This window comes from Ornithorhynchus anatinus, chromosome 19 (genome assembly GCF_004115215.2).
Source record: "Ornithorhynchus anatinus isolate Pmale09 chromosome 19, mOrnAna1.pri.v4, whole genome shotgun sequence".
Taxonomy (NCBI): Eukaryota; Metazoa; Chordata; class Mammalia; order Monotremata; family Ornithorhynchidae; genus Ornithorhynchus; species Ornithorhynchus anatinus.
This window is the reverse complement of record NC_041746.1, coordinates 26,690,380-26,712,792: the sequence shown is the minus strand read 5'-3', so window position 1 is coordinate 26,712,792 and position 22,413 is coordinate 26,690,380. Positions and strand designations below refer to the sequence as shown.

The following is a 22,413-nucleotide window of genomic DNA, read 5'->3' as shown; positions in this document are numbered from 1 at the left end:
GTAGGAAAAGAGGCATATCGGGAAATGTAATATTTTATATGCATGTTCAGTGCGTTCTCTATATTGGCAAGCCAAGATGGATGTTGCTAATTTTTTCCAGCAGATTCATTATTTTTCTAAATTGGGCTCGAAGGCATGCATACAGCCTTTCTACCCACCAAAAATCTTAAAGAATGTTTCTTTGGGCAAACTTATAAAACTCTTCAAGTTTCATTGATGGGGAAACTGAGTAAGAGAAGTTGGAACTTGCCTACCGTGATTTGTTGGAGCCACCCTTATGCCTGTAATTCCTGGCCCCAGGGCCAGTCAGCAGTTTAAATATGTTTGTATCATTTCCAGGCGTCTTCATTCAACTGACTTCTGTTTGATGGCACCCTTCACTGGGTGTTTTTTTTTAATTGTCCTTCAGTTGTTTTAAAAGACCTAAATTACGATGATGTGAAATATATATTTCTGAGTGGTTAAAGGAAGTCAGGTGCTCACGTTCACTTTTTGGGGGATTATTCATTTTAAATCTGTCCAAATGATTAGTGTTCGGTTGGGATGAGCGGTCAGTTGTCCATTAATTTTGGGGAAGAACAATCATGATGTGTTTTCTTTTTAAATTGCAGGGAAAATTATAAAATCGGTTCCAGGAAAACTAATGAAAGAAGTGAGTGGCTGTTAATTCTATGGATTCTGAACAATTGCTGTGATGAGCCTATTTGAGTAGGCTCTTGATAGATCTTTGTAATGGGTTCTGCTCGAGTGGCATTTTGGATGCCGGTCTGCGGGTGGGCTGCCCGACTCTTTTGGTTGGTCACGGGCTCTCTCTTTGTGTCACTACAGAAAGGTCAGCATTTGGAGCCTTTCATCATGAATTTCATCAACTCTTGTGAATCGCCAAAGCCTAAACCGAGCCGGCCAGAGCTGACCATCCTGAGTCCCACATCTGAGAACAACAAGAAGGTACGGTTTCTGGGCATAAGAGTCTGTGAAGGGTTTCTTTTTCTCCGGTCTGCTGGGCTTTGCCTCTGTTAGAACAACTTCTAATTTCTTTGCCCTAGGAAGCCTGGGTTGCTCGCAAATGTCAATTCTTATGAATCAGGAGGGGGAAGTGGGAGGAGTCTCGGTTTTCACCTGCCACCCGAAAACTTGGGAGGCAGGGAACCAAGCGGGTGACTGAAATACAACTTCTGCCTCTGCAACTGTTGGAGGTTGGAGTCGAGCACAGGTTCTCTGTGCAGCTCCTTCCAGCCTGGCTGAGAGAATTGCAGAATTCCTTCCCAGCATCCAAGAGAAGTGAAACTACTTGCAGGACCAGGTCTTTTGATGGAATTGAACAGCATCACTCACCTGAGAAAGCATTTTCCTGAACCTCTGTTTTAGCCCAAGATGTGGGCATTTGCTCTTTCTCTTGGTGGGTGGCTGGACCAGTAGCCTGCAGGATTTTCATTTCAGTGGACCCGGTTGAGTCATTCACAAGGTGAAAGATCTTGAAACAGGCCCTAGACAAGACCCTCATTTTGAGTGCAGCCGCTGGGGGGCTGGTTCCCCATGCCACAGACAGTGGAGTCCACCTCTAGTTTTCAGACTCTCGATTTTCTCCCGAGAGAGTGCTGTCACGGTTATGTAGGGGTCCGTTTTGCCTGAGGATCCAATCTTTCTCCACACCCAGTGCATTCCAACCCCTTGGAGAAACAGGAGCTTCTGACTCCAACTAAGAGTGGAATGCTTCTTGCTGGGCCAAAGGCAGACCTAGCAGTCACATTCAGGTGTGGTGATTTACAGCTGAAAACAATTCCCATATGGTCATCAGTGTCACAGTTGATTTCAGTGGAAATGTTGGGGAAGATAACAGGAGAAGGGGAAAGAGGGTCCTAGATTTTAGAGACCATCTTGATTCAGAAAGGGTCCCCCAGTGAACTTATGTGCAAGTTCAGAGTCTTCCTGTGGTGGCCATTGCCATACATTGTAGAAATTCATAAAGTTCTTTTGCATTTTAGCTCTTCAATGATCTATTCAAGAATAACGCAAACCGGGCTGAAAATTCCGAGAGAAGACAAAATCAAAATTATTTTATGGAGGTGATGACCGTAGAGGGAGTCTATGATTATCTGATGTATGTTGGTAAGAAATGATTTCCTTGAGCGCAGTTTTTTAATTACTTGCATGGATTTATCTTTTGCCCAGGACAAAGCAATGTGACTCAGTCGGGTCAGATTGAGATATTTGTATGTCAGTGTTCTTACAGTGTTCCAAGCACTATGCTAAGCGCTGGAGTCGATTCGAGGAAATCAGATGAGTTGCAGTCCTTGTCCCCTCAAAGAAATCATCTCTTGTGCCCTGTATTGTACCTTGTTCCTGTTTGACAGAAGGGGATACCTGGGGCCCAAGGCTGTGACTTGCCCAGGAAATCCAGCAGGCCAAGCCTTTAGTTCTTTCCATTAGACCTCACTGTTCTTATCGCAGGCCCAGTGCTGACTCAGTGCCCAGTGCTGGGCAGGGTTCCTACTCTGGGATGTGGTTTGGGACCTGTGAAAGTGCTTCTTAGTTGTGTTTCCCAGGCCGGTATTAACAGCTCAAGCCTCAGCTTATATTTGCGCAAATGGGTCAGGGTCCAGTGACGGACCCATTCTCAGACTGGTGGTGATCGGGGTGTCATGGCTTGCAGGTCGGGTGGTGTTCCGGGTTCCTGACTGGCTGCATCACCTCCTGATGGGCATCCGGATCCTCTTCAGAAACACCTTGGAGATGTACAGCGGTTACTATCTGCAGTGCAAACTAGAGCAACTCTTCCAGGAGCACCGGCTGGTCTCGCTGATAACCCTACTGCGAGGTTTGTGCTGGCAGGATGACAAGCCACACATTGCTTGGAAGAGCTTCGCGGCCGAGCTGGGAGTCAGGAATATTCCTTGTCCTCAGGCCACTGACCACCCGTTGGCACCGGGGAAGAGCAAAGCCAGCTGAAGCCGCAGAGGAAGGTTTAGGGAGCGGGCTCGGAGGGCAGATTCGTTCTGAAAATGGAAGAGGGACCGGAGGACAACCTGGGATGCGTAGATGGCTAAGGGTTTGAAGGCCGAGGAGTTAGCAAACCCCGTATGAGCTGCCAGTATTGATTTTGGAATGTTGGTGGTATCATTATTTTGTACTCTCCCAAGCGCTGAGTACAGTGCCCTCCTCATGGTAAGCGCTTAATAAATACAATCGATTGATTTTTGGATCAGCTGGCTGTAGCTGGGGTGACTGCAAGTGGGAATGAATGAAATCAGCATTGCTGCACATAGGCCCACACCAGTCCTTCCTTGCACTGAGCAAATGGGCATTGGAGAAGCTGGACAGACAGCTAGATCAAGGGCTAGCAAAGCGAAAGGGTAAAGCAGAGAGAGACCTAGAGACAGAGATCCGTCTAGGGTGAGCCCTTCAGGGTCTTCAGAGAAAGGTACCAGAAGAGAGACACGGACTCCTGCTTTCCTTTGGGGAGTAGATTGAGACCAATTCCTTGGGATGAAGCACTTGGAAATTCCTGCTCACCTTTTCCATTTTGGTCCTTTCAGATGCGGTGTTCTGTGAAAACACAGAGCCTCGCTCACCCCAAGATAAACAGAAACGAGCCAAGCAGACCTTTGAGGAAATGATGAGCTACATTCCAGGTGTGACAGAGTTCCTTTCCCAAATACTGCCCTATACAGGGGAAGCCCGGGAGCTGGAGTAGAGTATGCTTGGACCGGGCTCTTTCCCAAAAGGCTCTGCCTGAGCCCAATCTGAGTCAGGGAGTGCTGAGGAGGGTGGGGGTGAGGATGAGAGGAGTGGGCAGCAGGGAAAGAGTCCAGGCATTCTTCCAAACACATAGGTGAAAGCCGGCCACATCCAAATAAGCCCCTAGTACCACACTGACAGTATGGTGGGTTCCACTGGCCACCTAAGTGTCCCTGACTGCTGCGGCTTGCGGGATATCGAATGTTTTTGGAGCATTGAAGTGACAGAAACACAAGTCAGGGAGCCACTCTTCCATTGATTTGAACTCAGGGCAATTTTGTTTATTATTATTATTAGTAGTAGTAATAATAATGATGGTATTTAAGTACCTTACTATGTGTCAAGCACTGTTCTAAGCACTGGGGTAGATACAGCATAATCAGGTTGGACATAGCCCCACATGGGGCACTCAGTATTAATCCCCATTTTAAAGATGAGAGAACTGAGGCACAGAGAAATGAAGTGACTTGCCCAAGGTCACACAAGCGCTGTAGCTGAGATTAAACCCAGATCCATCTGACACCCAGGCCATGCTCTATCCGCTAGATCATACTGCTTCCCCCATCCCCAGCAGAGAAAGGACATGGCCATTTCAGCCCCAAAAGGCAATAAGGAGTTGAAAGGTTTGGCTCCCTGGATTAACCCTTTAACCAAGTGCAGCCTTATGGCAATTATTTCAGCGGGATGGGTGGGTGTTTAGAGATACTGGGGCTCTCCATGCCTTCAAGGCCCTACTAAAATCATATCTCCTCCCAAGAGCCTTCCTGGACCAAGGCCTTACTTCTTCTATTCCCCCTCCCTTTTGTGTCCTTATGCACTTTAGTCTGGATCCACTAAGCACGTTGATATTCACCCCTCCCTTCAGCACTTACGTCCATATCCTGACACTCTGCCGTTTCCTGTGTATGTAACTCATTGTAATGTCTGTCCCACCCCCGTCTAGTCTATAAGCTCCTTTTGGGCAGGTATTTGGCCTATTGATACTATTTTATTGTACTCTCCAGTGCATTTAATACAGTGTTCTGCACACTTTAAGCACTTTGTAATTACCATTGATTGATTGAGTGATCTGATAATTCCCTGAGCAGTAATGTTTCCTCCTAACTGTAGTGTGCTTTTTGGTCTAGATTTGATAGGCAAATGCATTGGTGACGAAGCCAAGTATGAAGGCATTCGGCTTCTTTTTGATGGTCTCCAGCAACCAGTACTCAACAAACAGGTATTTTCATCAAAGTAGCCATTTTCCTTCATTGTAAAGTATACTGCCTAGAGCTCCATTGGTGGGGGAGGGAGAAAGAGAGGAGATTCCTGGGGAGATTCCTGGCAGAGGGCTAATCATTCAAAGTAGGATTTCATTCCTTGAGGGCAAGGATTTTATCGACCTTCCTTAAGTCCTTCGCCCCCTTGGCTGCCCAGCTGGTAGTTTGGGCTGTTAACTGCAGGGGGCTCAAGGTGGTAACCAGATGGATTCCTGTCCCACCTGCCAAAAATAAAAAATCATGTCCCCACTGGCTCAGAAAAAACTTAGGTATTAGGTAAACAAAATTGGAAGAACACAAGAGTTTAGCAGATGAGGCAGCCAAGCGCTTCCACTGATCATTAGCACCAGGCTCCAAAGAGCATTTGAAAAAAAATCCAGTCCGAAGTACAGTTGTTCCTTTTTCTCAGTTGACTCATCACAGGAAAAGACAGGCCTTGGAATTCCAGCAGGGTTCCTGGGCTCAGTCCTCTTCAGTTTCCCTCTCCTTCTACTTCTCCCCTCCTCCTCCTCCTCCACCTTCCCAGTCGTTCTCCCCCTTTACTCTCACCTCTCCCCAGACCAGATCCATCTCTATGCCAGCCGGAGGGACAAGCCCCGTACGCCAGCCATAAAATTGCAATAGCCTTCCTGCTGGTAGGCTCTTCTGTTAGAGTAGTATCTCTTCAGGGTCAACCTATGTCATGGGAAAGAAGCTAATTTGCAAACTTCCTCCCCAAATTTTGCAATATCCCAAACAGGCACTTAGAGCCAGAAATCACTTCTAGCTGAGCCTGCCTCCCCACAGCTCCACATTTGCACATTGGGTCAACAAGAGAGTGTCAAGACTAGCGAGTTATCCCATGGGTCAGAGTGGTCATTTTGTGTCCTGCCTTCAGTGGTGTCTTGTTTCTTTCCGGGCCAGCTGACGTATGTTCTTTTGGATATCGTGATCGAGGAGCTGTTCCCAGAGCTCAACAAGGTAAGGACCAAAATGTCAGAAAGGGAAAAGAGATTGGTAACACTCCCATTACCCATTGAGAGGGTATGGATGTTTACTGGGGAATTGTGGCCCTTAGAATCCTAACACCCTAGTTGTTACTCTGTTAAAGTTCTTTGGGAAGTTTGGAGGGTGGTGTGTATCTTACCGTTAACTAATTTACTATTTTTAACCCCAGGCACCAAAAGACGTTACATCTGTATCACCCTGGATGTAAAAGTGGAAACCCAGATAAACAGGCAGGTGCGGCCTGGTGGTGCGCTATTGCGATATCTCCTAGTGTCCTGTTGTACATTTTTGTAAATATCCTGACACTGGTGGTCTGAAAGTTTGGTTAATTCTGTTTTAATAAAGGCTGTTGCCAACTGAAAGATGATATAAATTGAGAAAGGATCCCCATTCTTTTAGTTCAAGTCAAAGGTCACTTCTCCCTGGTGGTTAAGGAAACCAAAGGCTGAGGGAGGAAGACTTAGAACCTCTAACTGCGTCTAGAGAGCTGCAGACTTGGGCAGTTTCAGGCTCCCCCGAACTTTGCTGCCAAATAATTTTTCCCACAAGATGAAGGTCAGACTTTGTGCTATGGTCTTCTTCTCTGATGAAATTTCAGATTTGATTTCCTTATTATATTCAACACATTTCTACTAACAACAAATGAAAAATTTCCTACACACTTTGCCTTTTTCCTTTGGTTTTTTCATTTATTGGGCTATAGAGACTGTAATGTTGAACAGGCCTGTTAAGATTAATTGGTTTTAAAGAGCATATCTAGCAAACACTTTTGAGAGTTAATCTAATTTAAATTTTTTCCTGATTGCAGTACACAGCACTACCAGTATTTTCCCTTTAGATTCAAAGGATACCAAAGACAAAGGTGTGAGTATGCTGGCTGGGCACCTTCCACTCTAAGGCAGAGGTAGGCTTAAAAAGGAGCCCAACCGCTATGCTCCTTCCCACCATTCTCCCTGCTCTCTCCAGCTTATTTTCCTTCCTCTTCCTTAGGTGAGAAAGGAAAAAAAAAAATGAGTAGCTCCAGGAGTCCCCAGCTGGCTGGGTCTGCACTGTGCTCTAGAACCTGAGCTCCTATGGGGCTTGGTCACCATTTTGAGCTATACTTACCCTGAGCTCCTTGAAGCTGACTGCCTATGGGTGGACAATTCAGTGCTGCACTTTGTCTTGTATCTCTTGCCCCATGTCTCTCTACTGAGACTGAAAACTTCTAGAAGGCGGGAACCATGTTTTCCGCTTTTCTTTGAAATTCTCCCAGCCCAGCGCTTTACCCACACTTGACAGTGGACAATAAATGGATTTGGCTGACTGCCGAAGGGTCATCCATGGATGAGGATTTAGGGAAAAGAGATTTCAAGCAATGTAGATGACAGAGAACCAGGCTTGGTCTTGAAAATTAAAGTTGGCATCTGTGTAACCTTGGGAAATGAGAATGGGACATGCTGAGCTAAGGAAGAGAAAAGGAAGCAGGTGGGTACAGATGGTGAGTCAACTTTCCTCTAGTTCCAAATTGCCACCTTTGGAGCCTGCAACCAGTGAGTTAAGGGAAGAGCCAGGACCCCAAACATTTGTAGGTTTTTCAGGCAGCTTGTACCACCCCTGTCCTGTTCTTCCCCACAGCCCCTCTCTTGCTGCTCTCCTCCTCCTCCCTCTCCCCGAAGCTACCTCCCTTTCCTAAATGTCTTACTGTGCAAGCAACTATAGAGAGCTCTGCTTGGAGAAAGCACAGATTAATGGAGTAAGAGCTTGCATAGTGATCGATTCACAATATATTGCAGATGCCTTCCTGAGGACTCCTTTTCCGTTCCCCTCCTGTCCCCAACCCCAAAGGGTATTTAAAAGTAAGGCAGGAATAGGCCAGGAAGAAGGAAGTCATTTTCCATTCAGGGCCCCAGGGTGCTCTCACAGGTCTTTTGAGAGTTTTACACCTAGCTCCACTGTGCCTCAGCCCAACCGGGCAAGACAGGACATTTCTCTGTATCTTGCATCTGGGCTCTATGGCCTTGACCCACTGGTGAACAGTCAGGACATTGTGGGCTTTCTGTCCCTCCCTCCCTCAGGGCCTGCCCCACCACCACCTCCCAGCCACCTCAGCTAAGTAGCTGCCGGAGACGGGGGCTGGGGCATCAACACGTTTTCCAAGTTTGTAATTCATGAACTCTTCAATTATTTTTCCAGATCTGGAAACCTGTTTGCTCAGGTGGAGCAACAGCATCGGGGCTGCAGGAGTGTAAAATCTCGGATCTGAAAAGGACAGAGAGCCCTTAATGGCTCCGATACCTCTGGATCGAGGCTGGTCCCAGCCGAGTTTCTTCCTCTTGGGAGGAGGGTAGCTCCCAGATCACTTCCTGGATCGGGGACCTGGTCGGTCAGCTGGCCAGCAGCCCGCATCCCAGGGTTTCCCACCAATCCTGTCCACTTCCCTCTCTGCTGTTTTAGGAAGTTCTGGTGGGAGAAAAAGAGTCCCAACTTGGTACTGTCAAATAGAGATGAGACATGGTGGCAGGGTATGATTTGACTTCCAGGCTAATTATTTAGAGCATGTGCCAAAGAGGCAGAGGGGAGGAGCCACTGACCTCATGGGAGCGAAACCAATGCCTACCCCCAGACCACACAAGAAATTTAGCTACTGCCTGAATTAGCACATTAGGGGATCAAAAAAGAACAAATAACAGATACCGATGAGCATTTTGGGGTTAATGGGAATCACCAGAACAGTTGGCCCTTAGATCCTTAACAGACTTGAGTCAATGCTTATGACTGAGGACATTAACTCTCTTTGAATCTCCTTGGCCTGAAAACAGGGCTGTTTGATATTAAGAACTCTGGCTGCAATTTAAATCTATTTTAAATCAGTTTAGCCTAAAACCACTTTCTTCTGTAAAACAGAAGTGGCCCTGCTAGCGGGGTTTCAAGCTTTGCTAGGCTGGCTCACCCTCTGCCCCGGAGACAGGGTTTTTCCTTGCGCCACTTTTGATGGGCCACGGTGGCTACGGCTCAGCTGGCTGCCTGTTGCTGTCTCCCATCCCCGGGACCCAGCTGTGACCTGCAGGGAGGCTGAGGTGGGTGTTGAGAGAAATTGGCTCAGGCAATTAGTCTTGGGCCAGCACTGAAGCTGGTTGCCAGGTGGCAAGTGCCTAACACCGTGCTGTTCTCTACACAGTAATGCTCTACATCTACACTAGCTCCACTGTGATCCATTGAGGATTGAATGTAAAAAATCCATGGTATTTATTGTTTACTCTGTGCAGAGCACTTTTCTAAGCCCTTGGGAGAGTAAGGTATATACCAGAGTTGGTAGATACAGTCCTGCCCACAGTGAGCTGTACAGACTAGAAGGACCAAGGATAGACAGCCCTATCATTGTTTAATACTGTTGCAGGCTGTAACGGGAACCATTGAGGACATGTAGATTCCACACAAAGGTTGGTCTTATGCCACTTCTGTCAGGAATTGTTCTAGGAGTGTTGAACAGGTGTCAGAAAAGGGTCCCAGCACAGAGGAAGGACGAAGGAGTACACAGTGCCTGCCAGAGACATCGAGAGGAAAGGATTGGAAGCGGCTTTCAGGGTGAGACGGAATGCTTTAAGCCTAGTCTGCCTTTGTTGTCTGTTAGTGTTTGGATTTTAGTCAGATTTGTGTGCTTTTCTTGTTACAGTTAACCCTTCCACCACAGCCAGTGAAGTAAGACAAGTAACAATATCTGACTTTAATTTTTTTTGTCATTCCAACAAGTTAAACATTTTGCCCCATACGTAGTGAAAATAAGCTATCAAGACTCAAAAACATCAAAGTTTTCCAATTTCCAATTTTAGCTTTGTCCACCTAGTTCCAAGGATGTATAAAATGGATTCACCTGGAACTGTGATCAGGTGGCCTGAATTCCCAAAATAATGGGGGTGCTCTGTATCTGCCCGGGACAAACCTCATAAGCAAAGCTTCACCCAGCTGCTAGCTTGGGCCTCACCCAGCCCAAAGGGCTTGATGTTCTTTTCCTGCTCCCCTTCAGTACTTTGTTTTCATTCACTGGAGACAGGTGAGATTTAGGCTAGATGCACCTCCTGAATGGGAAGATTTAGGGTGTAACCCTGCCCCAAGGCAGGGGGTTAGAAAAAAGGACCACTTGGATCTCTCCCCATTGTACAATGCCCTGACACCAGGGCGTTGGGTCTTTTTCCTCAAGGACTTGGGCTCATCAGGAAGTTGCTGGGCTCATCAGGAAGTCGTGATTTGGCTCTGTTGCACGGAGTTGTATGCTCTCCTGTAACCCTCAAGTCTTCCTAAACACCTGCCGGTGGCTTTCTGCCCTGGCCAATGGTGACTTGCACCCAGTGCCCTTTGTTTCACTCCTAACTGAAATGGCAGGGTGGGACCATCACCTTTTCTCCTGATTGGTTGGGTGTTCCCTGAGAAGAGTCACCAGGGTCTGTCTGGGCCAGGTCTCAGCCACGGAAGACTGTACCTAGTGGGTCGGGGTGGAGATCTGGGCACTCAATTCTGCACTAATCCCAGTCTTGTGAGGCTGTGAGCAAATCTGCTTACATGTCTGGGGATGGAGTGGTGACTTTCCAGGGGAGGGGAAAGGAGATCAATGCTTTAGGAACAGAAATATTTGTACTAGAGAGGGAAGGGGTCCTTGGCCATACTGACTCCCAAATTGGCAATGCCCTTTGGATGGGCTCTGGTTACCTGTGGCTGGGTTTCTGCTCAGATGCTATTTCCCAGGATCTTGCTTTAGGATTCTCCCTGGAGCCCTGTCATTACAGGAATGCCTTAGAATTGGGGAGGTGTCAGGAATCAACATGGGAGCCCAGGGCTAGGGCTACACCAGCACCTGAAACAGTAAGGGAGTTTTAGTTGGGGACCGTCTCAGCAGGTGGGAAGGGGGAGGCTCCTTTTATCTGTGAAAAATCAGGGGTCACGGCCCCAAAGAGCAGAGACACGAGGATAAGGTTTCCTTGGAGCCAAGTGCCAGCAGAAAATTGATCCTTCCTTCGACAGCTGGATAAATGACTTCCATTTTGGAGATGTATTGGGACACCACGTTGAGATCTTCATCACCTGGATAGGAAACAACATACAATCCATCAGAGAGCTGGCCTGCCGCACTTCAACATTTTCTGAAACTTTTGACTTATTCTTGTATCTGCCCCAGAGCTTAAAACAGTGCTTGGCATCTAATGAGCTCGCAATAAAACACCATCCTTATTGCTCTTGATCTCTGTCACCCCTCATGTGGACCAATATGAATCAGGGGCCTGGGTTTCTGGGATGGGTCAGGGCTAACCGTGGGGGAGACACGGTGCCTTTACCCGTGTCCAGTGTGACAGGAGGAGGAGGGCCAGACTTCAGGAAGGTCCCAGGGGAGGGAGGAGCTGGCTGTGGAGAGGGTTGCCTGTGGGTGGGGTCTCCGTGGGAGGTGGGCACCCCCTTTTTCCCCATCAGACTTACCGGAATCATGCTTGAGTAACCCGTCTTTAATCATCTGGAAATTGTCGCCGCCCTGGGCCAGGAAGCGGGCAGGACCACTTTGTAAAACATCGTCCAGTTTCAGGGGCTCGTAACGGGGCACGCGGCACTTGGTACAAAGGACCTCAATCTTAGCCACCCTGTGCCAGGGGGCCTGGAAAGGGCGTACTCCACGTGGATACCTGGAGGGAGGAACTGGGTGAGGTCAGCAACTTGCCCTCCTGGCCACTGTGGTGGCCTTGAGCGGGACCGTGCTTCTTTGGGCACAGCACCGGGGCCCAGAACGGGGCCCAGGTCTGGAGTGTCTTCTGTGCCAGCAATGGGAGAAAAGGATGAACATCCAACTGCCACTCCTCTAAGTGGGTGGGTACAAAGAGCCTGGAGAAATCATACCTCAGCTCTCTTAACCTTAGAGAATTGGAGGAAACAAACAAGGAGCTGGGAAGGTAAAGCACAAGGATAGGATGACAGGGTCCAGTGGAAGCTCAGAGTTTGCACCTGGGACAGAAAAGAGACCTCCAAGCCACCCACCCGAGGTAATTCTGACAAGTGCCCTGGGCAGGCTAAGCTGGCCCCAGAGATCCCACCTTGGGTGCTGCAGAACAAGAATAATAATAATGTTGGTATTTGTAAGTGCTTACTATGTGCCGAGCACTGTTCTAAGCGCTGGAGTAGACATAAGGGGAATCAGGTTGTCCCACGTGGGGCTCACAGTCTTAATCCCCATTTACAGATGAGGGAACTGAAGCACAGAGAAGTTAAGTGACTTGCCCACAGTCACACAGCCGACAAGTGGCAGAGCTGGGATTTCGAACTCATGAGCCCTGACTCCAAAGCCCGTGCTCTTTCCACTGAGCCACCGCTGTGACCGCACTGTGCCATTAGTGGTTCTCAACCATTCGAACAATCTCTTGGATTCCATCCACTAGGGAAAATACCTGAGAAGTGCTTCCAAATTTAAGAAGAATAACTCTCAGAAATGACCCCAAACTTAGAAAACAAAGCTGAAAGGCCACCATCTACCCGACTGCTACCCTCCTGGGGGGTTGGCCTGTGCTAGGGAGAATGTCTGCCCCCTCTCCCTGCTGCTGGGAGACTGCCTGTGTGAGGCCAGTGGGTCCTACGCTGAAGACCCACCTGAAGCCTGTCTTGGGGTGAGGAAACAGTTATCCAGCCCAAAGAGCCACCTTCCCTCCTGCCCCCTATTGACCTGGAGGTCACACCTTGTTCCCAGCCCCAATCCTGGTCTGGGATCCCGGGGTCCAAGCAGTCGGATCCCCCTTCTCATTTGTAGTCATTTTGAAGGTTTGAGAACCCCTGAAATGTTCCTCATGCCAAAACTGAGGTCAAATTCCCAGAAATATCTGAAAATGGAGAGTTTCAGGGGCCCAGTGACAGAGCAGGACTGGACAGGTCACCTCTGGGGTCACCAGCCACTAGGCCTAGAGAAAGGTCCATGTCTAGCCTTTGGTCACCTCTTACGGATCTGGAGCTTCAACAAGTGCCTATGCCCCGCTGCCTGTGACAAGCACTCATGCAGACGAGTTGGCCAGAGCAGGCCCACTGGAGGATGGAACGGTGAGGACCAGCCTGGGCAGTGGTGGGGTTGAGGCCCAGCAATGGGGCTGTCAGAGAGGGGACTACTTACCCCCGAGCCTGCAGGAACTCGCCCTTGGAGCCGCCCGCGTAGCGATGCACGCTGTGTTCAAAGGCTTTCAGCAAGGTGGAGCCGTTTGAGTTCCACCAGATCGAACGTGGCCCCCCAAAGGGCAGCACCGATGTCAGCACCTCATCGTGGATTACGCCTGAGGAGAGACATAGGAAATGTGGGTGTCATCAGAAATGCCAAACCCCAAGACAGTTTTCCCTCAGTACGGGGGGCAGTTAGAGCAAGGGGGGAGGGGGAGAGACAGAGAGAGAGAGAGCAAAAGTGTGCATATGCAGGCTAAACCAGCCTTGGTCAGATTTGAGTGGTTATTATTGAATCTCAGCATGCTGGAAGTGGTTTTAAGAGGTGACCCAGGCCAACCCCCTGCTTCCAGGCAGAACTACACCTAAATGGTCCCGGCTACTCATCTTCCTCTAGCTTTTAACTGACTCCAGGATAGATGCCAGGACTCTGATTGCTCCAGGATCCCGGACAAATCGCAAGAATCATGTGAACACAGGGTGACTGGGCAGACTCCCTCTGAATGACCTCAGCCACTTTCATGGGCTGCTAACAAAACATCTCAGGGAAGGGGGAGGAAGAACCTGCCTCACTTTTACCTGGGCCCCAGTCCATCCCTGGCCTGGGTGACACCTGAAGGCTGGAACACTGACTAAAGGTCCAGCAGGCTAGGGGAAGTGGACCAGACCTCAAATCCCACTTATTTGGCTCTCAATGCCTTCTGGCCTGGCCCCCAAGTGAATTTCACCTGCTTCAATCCTGCTGGGCAGTTCTCCCCAGAGTCTGCCCTCTGCCTCACCGCAGGGTCCCCGTCTCCTCTGGGCACCCCCCGCTCAGACAGGGGTGGCCAGAGGGTGGCCCCTTGGAGTGGCCTTTTCCTCAGCGACCCAGAGTGGCAGAGGTTTGATGCCACAATCACCAGGCCTGGGAGGGTGAAGGGACGTGGGAGAAAGTCTACTCTGAGCGACCCCAGCTTGTCTCATCCAAGCACTGGCCCTCCAGGGCAGGGAGCTGGGTGTCCTCTCTGAGGGTCAGAAGTCCCCTTCCTCAGGGTCAGCCCCCTGGGGCGAGGATGTGGACTGGGAATCTGAGATGCTAAAGTGCAAGCCTGGCTCTCTTTGAGCCCTGGTGGCCAGGCTTCTGAAGCTCTGGCTGGTTTTCTGCCCTGTCCTCTCTGGGCCCCAAAGATTGGTTGTCAATGCTTTGTGTTTGGGCAGCCCACGATGCTGCAGAAAGGCAGGTTTCATGGTGGGTCAGGCAAGGGTGACCTTGGGACCCGCAGCCGGCTGGTTTAGGGAGATGGATGTATGTTGTGGGGGTGGGGGGAGGGCGTGTGCAATTAAGCAGCAGAGGCCTGGCCCCCGAATCTGCAAGCTCGGAGGGAAAAGGTCGCACGCAGAGAAGGTGAAGCTACTCCCCCAACCACCCCTACCTGCCCCTGCCTGCCCCCGCCTTGAGGATATACCATTGTTCTTTTCACTAATGGATGCCCGAATGCCGCCTCCATTCATGATGCACATGGAAACGTGGTTCCACCTCAGCTCGTCTGGGTGTTTGAGATTGTTGTGAATCTGTAATGTTAGCACAGAGTGATCGACTGCCTCCACAGCCAATCCCTCCCGGGAGGGCCAGGAGCTCTACAGGCATATGCACCCAGCCCCGCATGATGCTCCTCTTGCTTTGACAAGGGGCACCAGCTCTCAGGCACTGTGCCCTCAAGTACTGCGCTTCGGTGGGCAGGCAGGGGAAAGGAACCATGTTACTAAGTTCGCGGAGGTTGATCCCAGTCTCTCCCAGGCCTGAGAAAGTGGGTCCAGGCCCTCTCCGTGAGGGCAACAGCCCAGTCCCAGGTATGGCCCCCCAAGCGAGTCCTGGGTTGCGCCGGGCCCTGTCTGAGCCCACACCAGACTCGGCTGGGGAACTAGGCCTTACTCAGGTTGGCCTGGTGGGAAGCAGTGGTGGAAGTGCTGTTCCACCACTGGCCTTCCCCACTCCTTCGTGGATCCCAAATCTGGGCAGCCCTGCCTCTTTGGGTGCTGGGCCTGTCCCTGCCTACTGCCCTAGGAGTCCCCAGACCTTTCCAGCCAGGACCCGGTTGGTACTGGAGATTATTGGTACTGGAGATTATTTCCATGTTACAGAACTGAAGTGATGGGCTGAAGCTGAACAGGGAGCAGCGGGTGCCCCAAGACTAGGGCTCGGTCCAACTGGCAGCCCTCTGAGGCAATCGGGGGACTCTATCCGGGATCCTGAGCAGAGGCGACCTCACAGCCAGGCTACCCTGGAGATCACCCTCCCTTCCATCTTCTTCTGTCAACAGTGCAGCAGGAACCCTGGGGGACAGGTCAGCCAGTTGGACGCCGGCCGAGACGCCCACTGCTCTCCACAGAGTTTGTAGTCCGCCGGGCTCTGGATGCATCACATCCAGACGGAACAGACGGACCAGCCCTAAGAACACTACAACAAGCTGCCTCTTTCTGACCAGTGACTAGCTCCAGGAAGTCTAGATTGGGCAGGCCGAAGCCGTCGTTCCTGAGAGTGGGAGGTAGGCACCACTTGGGATTCCTCCTCTCTATGGGCCGGTTCCCTCCCACAGTTCAGCAATCCCCTTCATGCCTCTGGCCCCGTGTGGTTGGGCAAGGAGCTCAGGAGCTTCGGGCCTTGGGGTTTGGAGTTCACTGAGTGACTGTAAGCCCGTTAGGGCAGGGATTGTCTCTATTGCTGAATTGTACTTTCCAAGTGCTTAGTACAGTGCTCTGCACACAGTAAGTGCTCAATAAATACGATCGAATGAATGAATGGCCTGCTGGTAGCAGCAACAAGTCTTCCCTCAGACCACTGCGCTGCATTCCTCCCGGGGGCAGTCTGACACCCAGGGACTTACCATAGCATCGCATATCAGATTCCCCAAGTTGCACTCTTCAAACCGGCAGGATTGTGTGCTGCCATTCAAGAAAACAGCAGTTCTCCCCAACTCCTGGGAAGAGTAGTTTGTCAACATGACCTTCCACTTGTCCAGTTCTGCTTTAATGCTTGGGTCTAGGAGAGAGATACGCCGTTCGATCATCATCAATGGCCTGCTGACTTTATTCCTCATGTTCTCAGGGAGGTTTTGTGCTTGTCTATTCCCTGAGGAAATCTCACCCTGTCCTTCCAATAGCATCGTGGAGATGAATCAGAAACCCCAGAAAATGAATTACCTTGCTGTGTGACCTTGGGTAAGTTACTTACCCTCTCTGGGCTCCAATTTCCCCCTCAGTAAAATGGAGCAAATAGTCCTTGTCCATCCTAGTCTCCCAGGAGCAGTGTGAGTGTAAGCGGAGGACTGCTGGGAAAGTGACAACGCCCGGCTCAGAGCTGATGCAAAATTTTCACTGTATCCTACCATCTAGCTCTCGCTGTGCTGCTGCCTGGCAATCCTGGCTCCTTGACCCCACTGCCAACTCTCCCTGCCACTTCCACATCACCCAGAGTGCACCATCGGGCTAGTCTACAGCTGGCAGCCACCCCGTCCCTGAGGGCTACCACTGCCTCTGGCCCTCGGTCAGGGTGACGGAGCTGAAAGAGGGCTCTGCCAGGTAGGCCGAGGGAGAGGAAGGGTGTGTGTTGTGAGGGTGGGCAACGAGAAGGGCAGGAGTCTGAGGCAGGACTAGAAGGCAGGAAGTATGCTCCTTATCTGAGGGCAGGGATCACGTCTACCAACTCTATTATATTCTACTCTCCAAAAGGCTTAGTACAGTGCTCCACAAACAGTGATCCCCCAATAAATACCACTGAACTAGGGAGAAATAGGCCAAGGAGGGAGGTCACATACCTTCGGGGATGCTGTCATTGAGAAGGATGGGGTTTCCCGAAGATGAGATGACATTTCCGGCCTCATCAAATACGACTTGCAGATGCCCAAGATATTTTCCAAATGCATAAGCCTGGACCACCGGGACACGGCGGCCGTCTTCCGACGTGACGATGAAAGGATAAGCTCCAGCTGGGACCTCGATGGATGGCGGAGTTCCTGAAACAGACCCATACACAGGCATCCATGTGAGTCTGGGCAAGGGTGTCCCCATGGGCCTGGGAGGGTTTGGGTGCCCCGCCCTCCCTCAGGGCTCCTGAGGAGGGTAAAGGCGAAGCTAGGGGCCACAGAGTTTGGATAAATCATCTATTTACAGTCCTGCCTGGCACCACACAGGAACCCTATTTTGGGGTCCCTCAACCCCTTCAATTTCCAATTTTGTTTCCCTAAGACTGCCACCTCCGCCAATTGTGGCATTCATCAAGGGCTTACTCTGTGCTGAGCACTGTGCTAAGTGACAGGGGAGTTATAAGGTAAGCAGCTCAGCCCTGACTGTTTGATCAGCGCAGTAATGAACATTTTTCCCAGAAATCTTGGGGCAGACAGAGCATTCAACCGGCCCCCTCCCCATACTGGACTAGGTGACCAGAGCCCTCTTCCCATCTCAAAGCTTCTGATTACATCCCCAACCATCCCTGAAGTGGGCAGGGAAGGACCAGGACCAGGGAGGAGGAGGAAAGGTGAGCTCAGCCTGGACCAAAGCATTCACTTCTCAGTCATGATGCACTTCTGGCTCACACAAGAAGTGGGGCAGAGGAGAATGGAAGATGATTTCAGGGAGAGGTGGGGTGCAGGTGACTGTGCTGAGAAGGGCTGTCTGCCTTCCTGGGGAAGCACAGACAGAAGGATTTTCTGGCATTTGTGTGTGTGTCTACAGGGTGGGGCTGTCCGCCTTCTGGGTAGCCCAGGCAGAAGGATTTTTCAGCATTTGTGCGTGTGCACAGGATCCCAGGGGCTGAGCCATCTGGGAGAATGACCAACAATCCGCCATTATTTCTGGCAGCCCAGCATGGCCCAAATCCTCAGTCAGATCCAAGAGTCTCTGATGGGTTTACTGGAACATCGGCTCAGTGTCTCACGGGAACACTTGGAGAGAGTAATGGAAATAGTAGCAGCAGTGATGGTATTTACTGAGCTCCCACTGACTGGCGCATAGAATGCTAGGTGCTTGGGAAAATACAACAGAAGCAGATCTTTCCTGCCCAAGAAAAGCTTGCAATCACGTGAGTATTGCCCCGGGCCTCACCAACATCATTTATCGAGGCCTTCCCACCACCTAATTCCTGCTCTGCTAAATCTCGGAGCAGGCATGGCAGAACCCAGGAAACTCACAAATCCATCCAAGGCCCCTGAGGGGGTGGATTTGGTGACTCAGTCTTTAGGAGACACTAAAGATTGGTTATGATGCCTGAAAAGATCTAGGCTGTTCTGGCCCAGGCTACTCTGTTCCTCTCCCTTTCCACAGGCCTCTTGCTAACAGGGAAAAGGTGATTTGAAGTAGATTAGAACTCCATTTCACAATAACCGCCTCGCACTTCTTTTTGCCCAAGCACTATACGTGTACTCCTTTTATATCTGTACGACTTTCACCTGCAGCCTGGTTCTTCCTCCTGCGCTCCCTACCTGTAAATCTCTAGACTGAAAGCTCCTTGAGGGCAGGGAACATGTGTCTTGCATCTACTGTGTTCTCCCAAGCACATAGGACAGAGCCCAGTACTTGGTAGACATTCCACATACACCAGTGATGGACTGACAGATTGAAACCAGGCTGCTCTCTCCTCTGGAGGGTTTGCAGGTAACGTGCCCCATTTGAATGGGTCCTAGCTGTGGGTAATTCCGGGGGCTGGGGCAGGACTCGCTGAAAAGCCAAGCTGGATTCCAAGCCCGTCCCCGGTCAGAGGAGGTGGAGGATTCCAAGCCTGCCCCTGTCAAAGGGAGCAGGGGATAGCTGATAAAAGAAAACTTGACTTTCATAACCATAAATGGCTTGAACCTAGCACCCCTCTGCAAGGCAGCTGCAGACACTTTTGGAGACGTTTTTATTAATCCGGCTCGCTGCCAGCACGGTGGGTTTTGGGGTTCTTTCCTCGAGGCAGAGATAGGCGGGACGGGTAAGGTAGTTAAGCGATTAGTCCATAGCAAGAACTACCACACCACGGGGGCTGCGGCTCAGGGACCTCATTCTCGATGGCTGCCGAGAATCGACTCTCTGCAGAACACTGTTTGGTGCTACTGACTCAAGAGCGCTGCACTATGTGTTTAGGAAAAAAGGAGTACAAGTGAAGGTAGAGTTGATAAACCATAAGAGCAAGCAATTAAAACCCAGAATTAAACCTCAGTACATGATATTCACCCCACCCCCACAGCATTTATGTACACAATATCTTTTATACTCTCCCATTTCCCCTAACTGGAAGAGGGGAATAGGTACCCTGGGGCTTAGATGCCCCCTCTTTAATTTCTGTCTCTCCTTCTAGTCTGTAAGTTCCTTGAAGGATAGGGATCATGCTTACCAATTCTGTTGTATTGGGCTCTCCCGAGCGCTTAGTCCAGGACTCTGCATACAGTAAGCGCTCAATAAATACCATATATTGATTGACTGATTGATTGATTGACTGACAGAGGAAGACTCCATTCTGGTTTTCTGAACTACAAGTGGTTGAATTTGTTACCTCCCAAGAAAGGACAGATGAATGAATGTGGGAGCTTTCAGGTTTTAGGGGGAAATCCCAGGGCCTATACCCAGCACACAAGCTGCTTAGGAGCACTCCATTGGAGGGTTTGGGAATTCCTCTTTCTAATGAGGCCAGGAAAGGAGCCAGGAAAGGAGCTGGCCAAATGCCTGCGTGGATCTCGATCTGCATCCACCTGAAGATCACCAGAAGCCACTGCATCCCAAGGGACCCCAGTATGGCTCCACCAAAGCTACCAGTGGGAGTACAGAGTGGAAGACTTCAATGAGCAAACAATGAAAGTTTGCGGGGAAATGCAGAAAGATCAGTCTGCCCAATAAGATTGACATAAAATGGAATTCTTGTGAGTCAGCGACAGATTGGAACTTGTTTTCACTCACTGTTGTTCACACAAAGGCATCTCCTCCCAGGAATATTAAGTTCCATTTTTCAGCCACACAGCTTTGGACACCAGGTGCAAAGACAGAAGGGAAAATGAGGTCCCCCCCACTCTGGATGAGATGCATTCCTGGGATATCTGAAGCTCAATGATTCCAGGATTCCCACACTTGTGCTGGGGGAGATATGGATGCCAAGAGTGGCGAGAGGCCATGCGGTTAAAGAAAAATATTTTAATGAAAGATTACAGAACCATTCTTGATTGGTCTTGTAGGTACTAGGCAAAAATTCAGCACTGACCAATTTCCTTTTCTAAACTATTGGTGATTGCTGAATTTGTTCTCCCACAAGAAAGGACAGATGAGTGAATGTGGGAGGTTTCAGGTTTTAGGGGGTAATCTCAGGGCCTATACCCAGCACACAAGCTCCCCAGGATCGCTCTGATTGGCTTAGAGGTGGTTCCCAGGGGGTGGCTGGCTGGCAAGTGGAAGTCAGTAAGGAGGGGACAAGAGAAAAGCAGCACGTCGCTGAGGAGCAGGGACCTTGGATGGAGAAGAAGCGAAAGGAAGGAGAACTACCAGGCTGTCATTCACCAGCCCCAGCACTGCTCCCATAGGAGCAGACCTGGGGCAGGAGGTAAGAGGGGTCAGGAGCCTCAGAGGTTCATTCCATTTTCGACCATGCTTGCCATGCTGGAGGCAACAGGGAGTGGAGCAGAGCTAACAGTGGGGCATCTCTGTGGCTTCCTGAAATCCAAGCATATTTCCCCACCTGGGCCTTTTGCTAATGTGTCCCCACTGAGAGAAGTACAGGAAGACTTTGGCTTAGGTATGCCCAGTGGATTGGAGATGTTGGGGAATAAAGAATAGAAGCAGATTTGCCCAGCTCCCACCAGCTGGAAAGGTTTGGGAGCCACTGTTTTAAGAGGAAGACCTGCAAAGCTAGTTGGTGAAAACTGAATGAGTTTTCACTGCCCAACCTCTGCTTCCTGCACTTCCTATCCAATGGAATCGCAGCCAGGGCTTCTGGAGGGGAGATATGCTAGGAAAAACACATTCACTTGTGTCAGTCACCTTCTTGGTCATAGAAATAGTCTGCTTTAAAACCCTTTGGTGCTAGCTCTGAAAGACTGGAGCCAAGTCAGACAAAGCCAAACCTAAACCAAGTGGGGTTTAAAGCTCTCCCTTCATCTCCAATGACCTTAGGGCTTCTGGGGGGACCTGTGACCCACTGATGGAGCAAAGGAAGTTGGTCTGCCCTTTGAGCTCCAGATTTCCGGGACTCTGCCTCCCAGATACTTCTAGGAGCAACAAGTGAAATAATCGTCCCCTGAAGGGACGGCCGGATCTGCTTTCGGTCCAACCCTCTCCCACCCGTGCCCAAACCTCAGACTCAGATGCCGGGTGAAATCTGGTTGAGGACTTTCCAGGCTCCAACATCTACTTTCTCTCTCTCCTCTCCCTTCCCCTCTTCCAGGGGCTTGCAGGCTGGGGTAGGTGCATCCCTTCTGACAGCCTCCCCTGGTCTTGCATACCCCAGCAACAATGAGACTGCAAGAAAGTAAGTTTCTATTCAACTGAAGCCACACTAGCTCCCTAGCACAAGTACCGGTATATAGAAACGTGTTTGTGTGTCCCCCGATGACCACGTCGACTCCTCTCACTTTCTGGGCGATCAGCTTGTCCATTTCGAAGCCTGAGTGGCCCAGGGCGATGATTTTGTTCACCCCGAGGGTCTTGAGCTTATCCACTTGGGGCTGCAGTGCTGTGATTTCATCCTCAAACTCCAAATCCCTTCCTATGTAATAGAACAGAGGAGAAGCTTGTCAGGGCAATAGTATTGGGGAAACGGTCTTGGCCCTGGGCCTAGGGAACCAGATTCGGATGGCCCCCGTAGACTTAAAAAATCTGACCAATGACATTCAGTCAGTAGAACAGGGAAGAACCTCCTAAGGGGGAGGTCTAGAGGTCCAGCACGGGAAAACTGAAAGGAAGAAACGAGACTACAGCATTTCCAAGATCCGCCCCTTCTTCTCCATCCAAAAGGCCTCCATGTTTGTCCAAACCCTTGCCATTTCCCAGCTTGACAGCCTCCCCAAACATTTATGTACATTCCCTCACACACCTTAGATTTTACACATGCTATTACCTAAGCACTTAATTCATTGGCATATCCCCTTTCATTTCTTCCTCCTATCTGTAAATTATTTTATTGTCTACCTCTCTCATTAGATTGTATGCTCCTTGAGGGCATGTCTACCTATTCAGCATGGCCTAGTGGAAAGAGCACAGGGCTGGGACTCAGAGGCCCTGGGTTCTAATCCCAGCTCAACTACTTGCTGCTACGTGACCTTGGCCAAGTCACTTCACT

The 22,413-nt window shown here is 50.1% G+C and overlaps 2 protein-coding genes across 5 annotated transcripts in view; one reads left to right on the top strand and one right to left on the bottom strand.

Annotated features, from left to right (window-relative positions):
• SNX14 (sorting nexin 14) overlaps positions 1 to 6,361 on the top strand; it is a 41,962-nt gene extending 35,601 nt beyond the window's left edge. For all 4 annotated transcript variants that reach the window (XM_029047137.2, XM_029047140.2, XM_029047138.2 and 1 more), the window contains 8 exons: positions 612 to 652; positions 829 to 948; positions 1,986 to 2,109; positions 2,654 to 2,818; positions 3,537 to 3,632; positions 4,866 to 4,957; positions 5,901 to 5,957; positions 6,154 to 6,361. In XM_029047137.2, coding sequence (XP_028902970.1) covers positions 612 to 652; positions 829 to 948; positions 1,986 to 2,109; positions 2,654 to 2,818; positions 3,537 to 3,632; positions 4,866 to 4,957; positions 5,901 to 5,957; positions 6,154 to 6,192 — 734 coding nt within the window. In that variant the 3' untranslated portion in view covers positions 6,193 to 6,361. The remainder of the gene's footprint in view (positions 1 to 611; positions 653 to 828; positions 949 to 1,985; positions 2,110 to 2,653; positions 2,819 to 3,536; positions 3,633 to 4,865; positions 4,958 to 5,900; positions 5,958 to 6,153) is intronic.
• Positions 6,362 to 9,661: 3,300 nt separating this feature from the next.
• The window catches only part of NT5E (5'-nucleotidase ecto), a 30,371-nt gene continuing 17,619 nt past the window's right edge, over positions 9,662 to 22,413 (bottom strand). The window contains 9 exon segments of the mRNA XM_029047250.2: positions 9,662 to 10,965; positions 10,968 to 11,042; positions 11,433 to 11,594; positions 11,597 to 11,645; positions 13,095 to 13,255; positions 14,585 to 14,690; positions 16,004 to 16,158; positions 16,934 to 17,131; positions 21,652 to 21,840. Of these exon segments, the coding sequence (XP_028903083.2) occupies positions 10,835 to 10,965; positions 10,968 to 11,042; positions 11,433 to 11,594; positions 11,597 to 11,645; positions 13,095 to 13,255; positions 14,585 to 14,690; positions 16,004 to 16,158; positions 16,934 to 17,131; positions 21,652 to 21,840 (1,226 nt within the window). The 3' untranslated portion in view covers positions 9,662 to 10,834.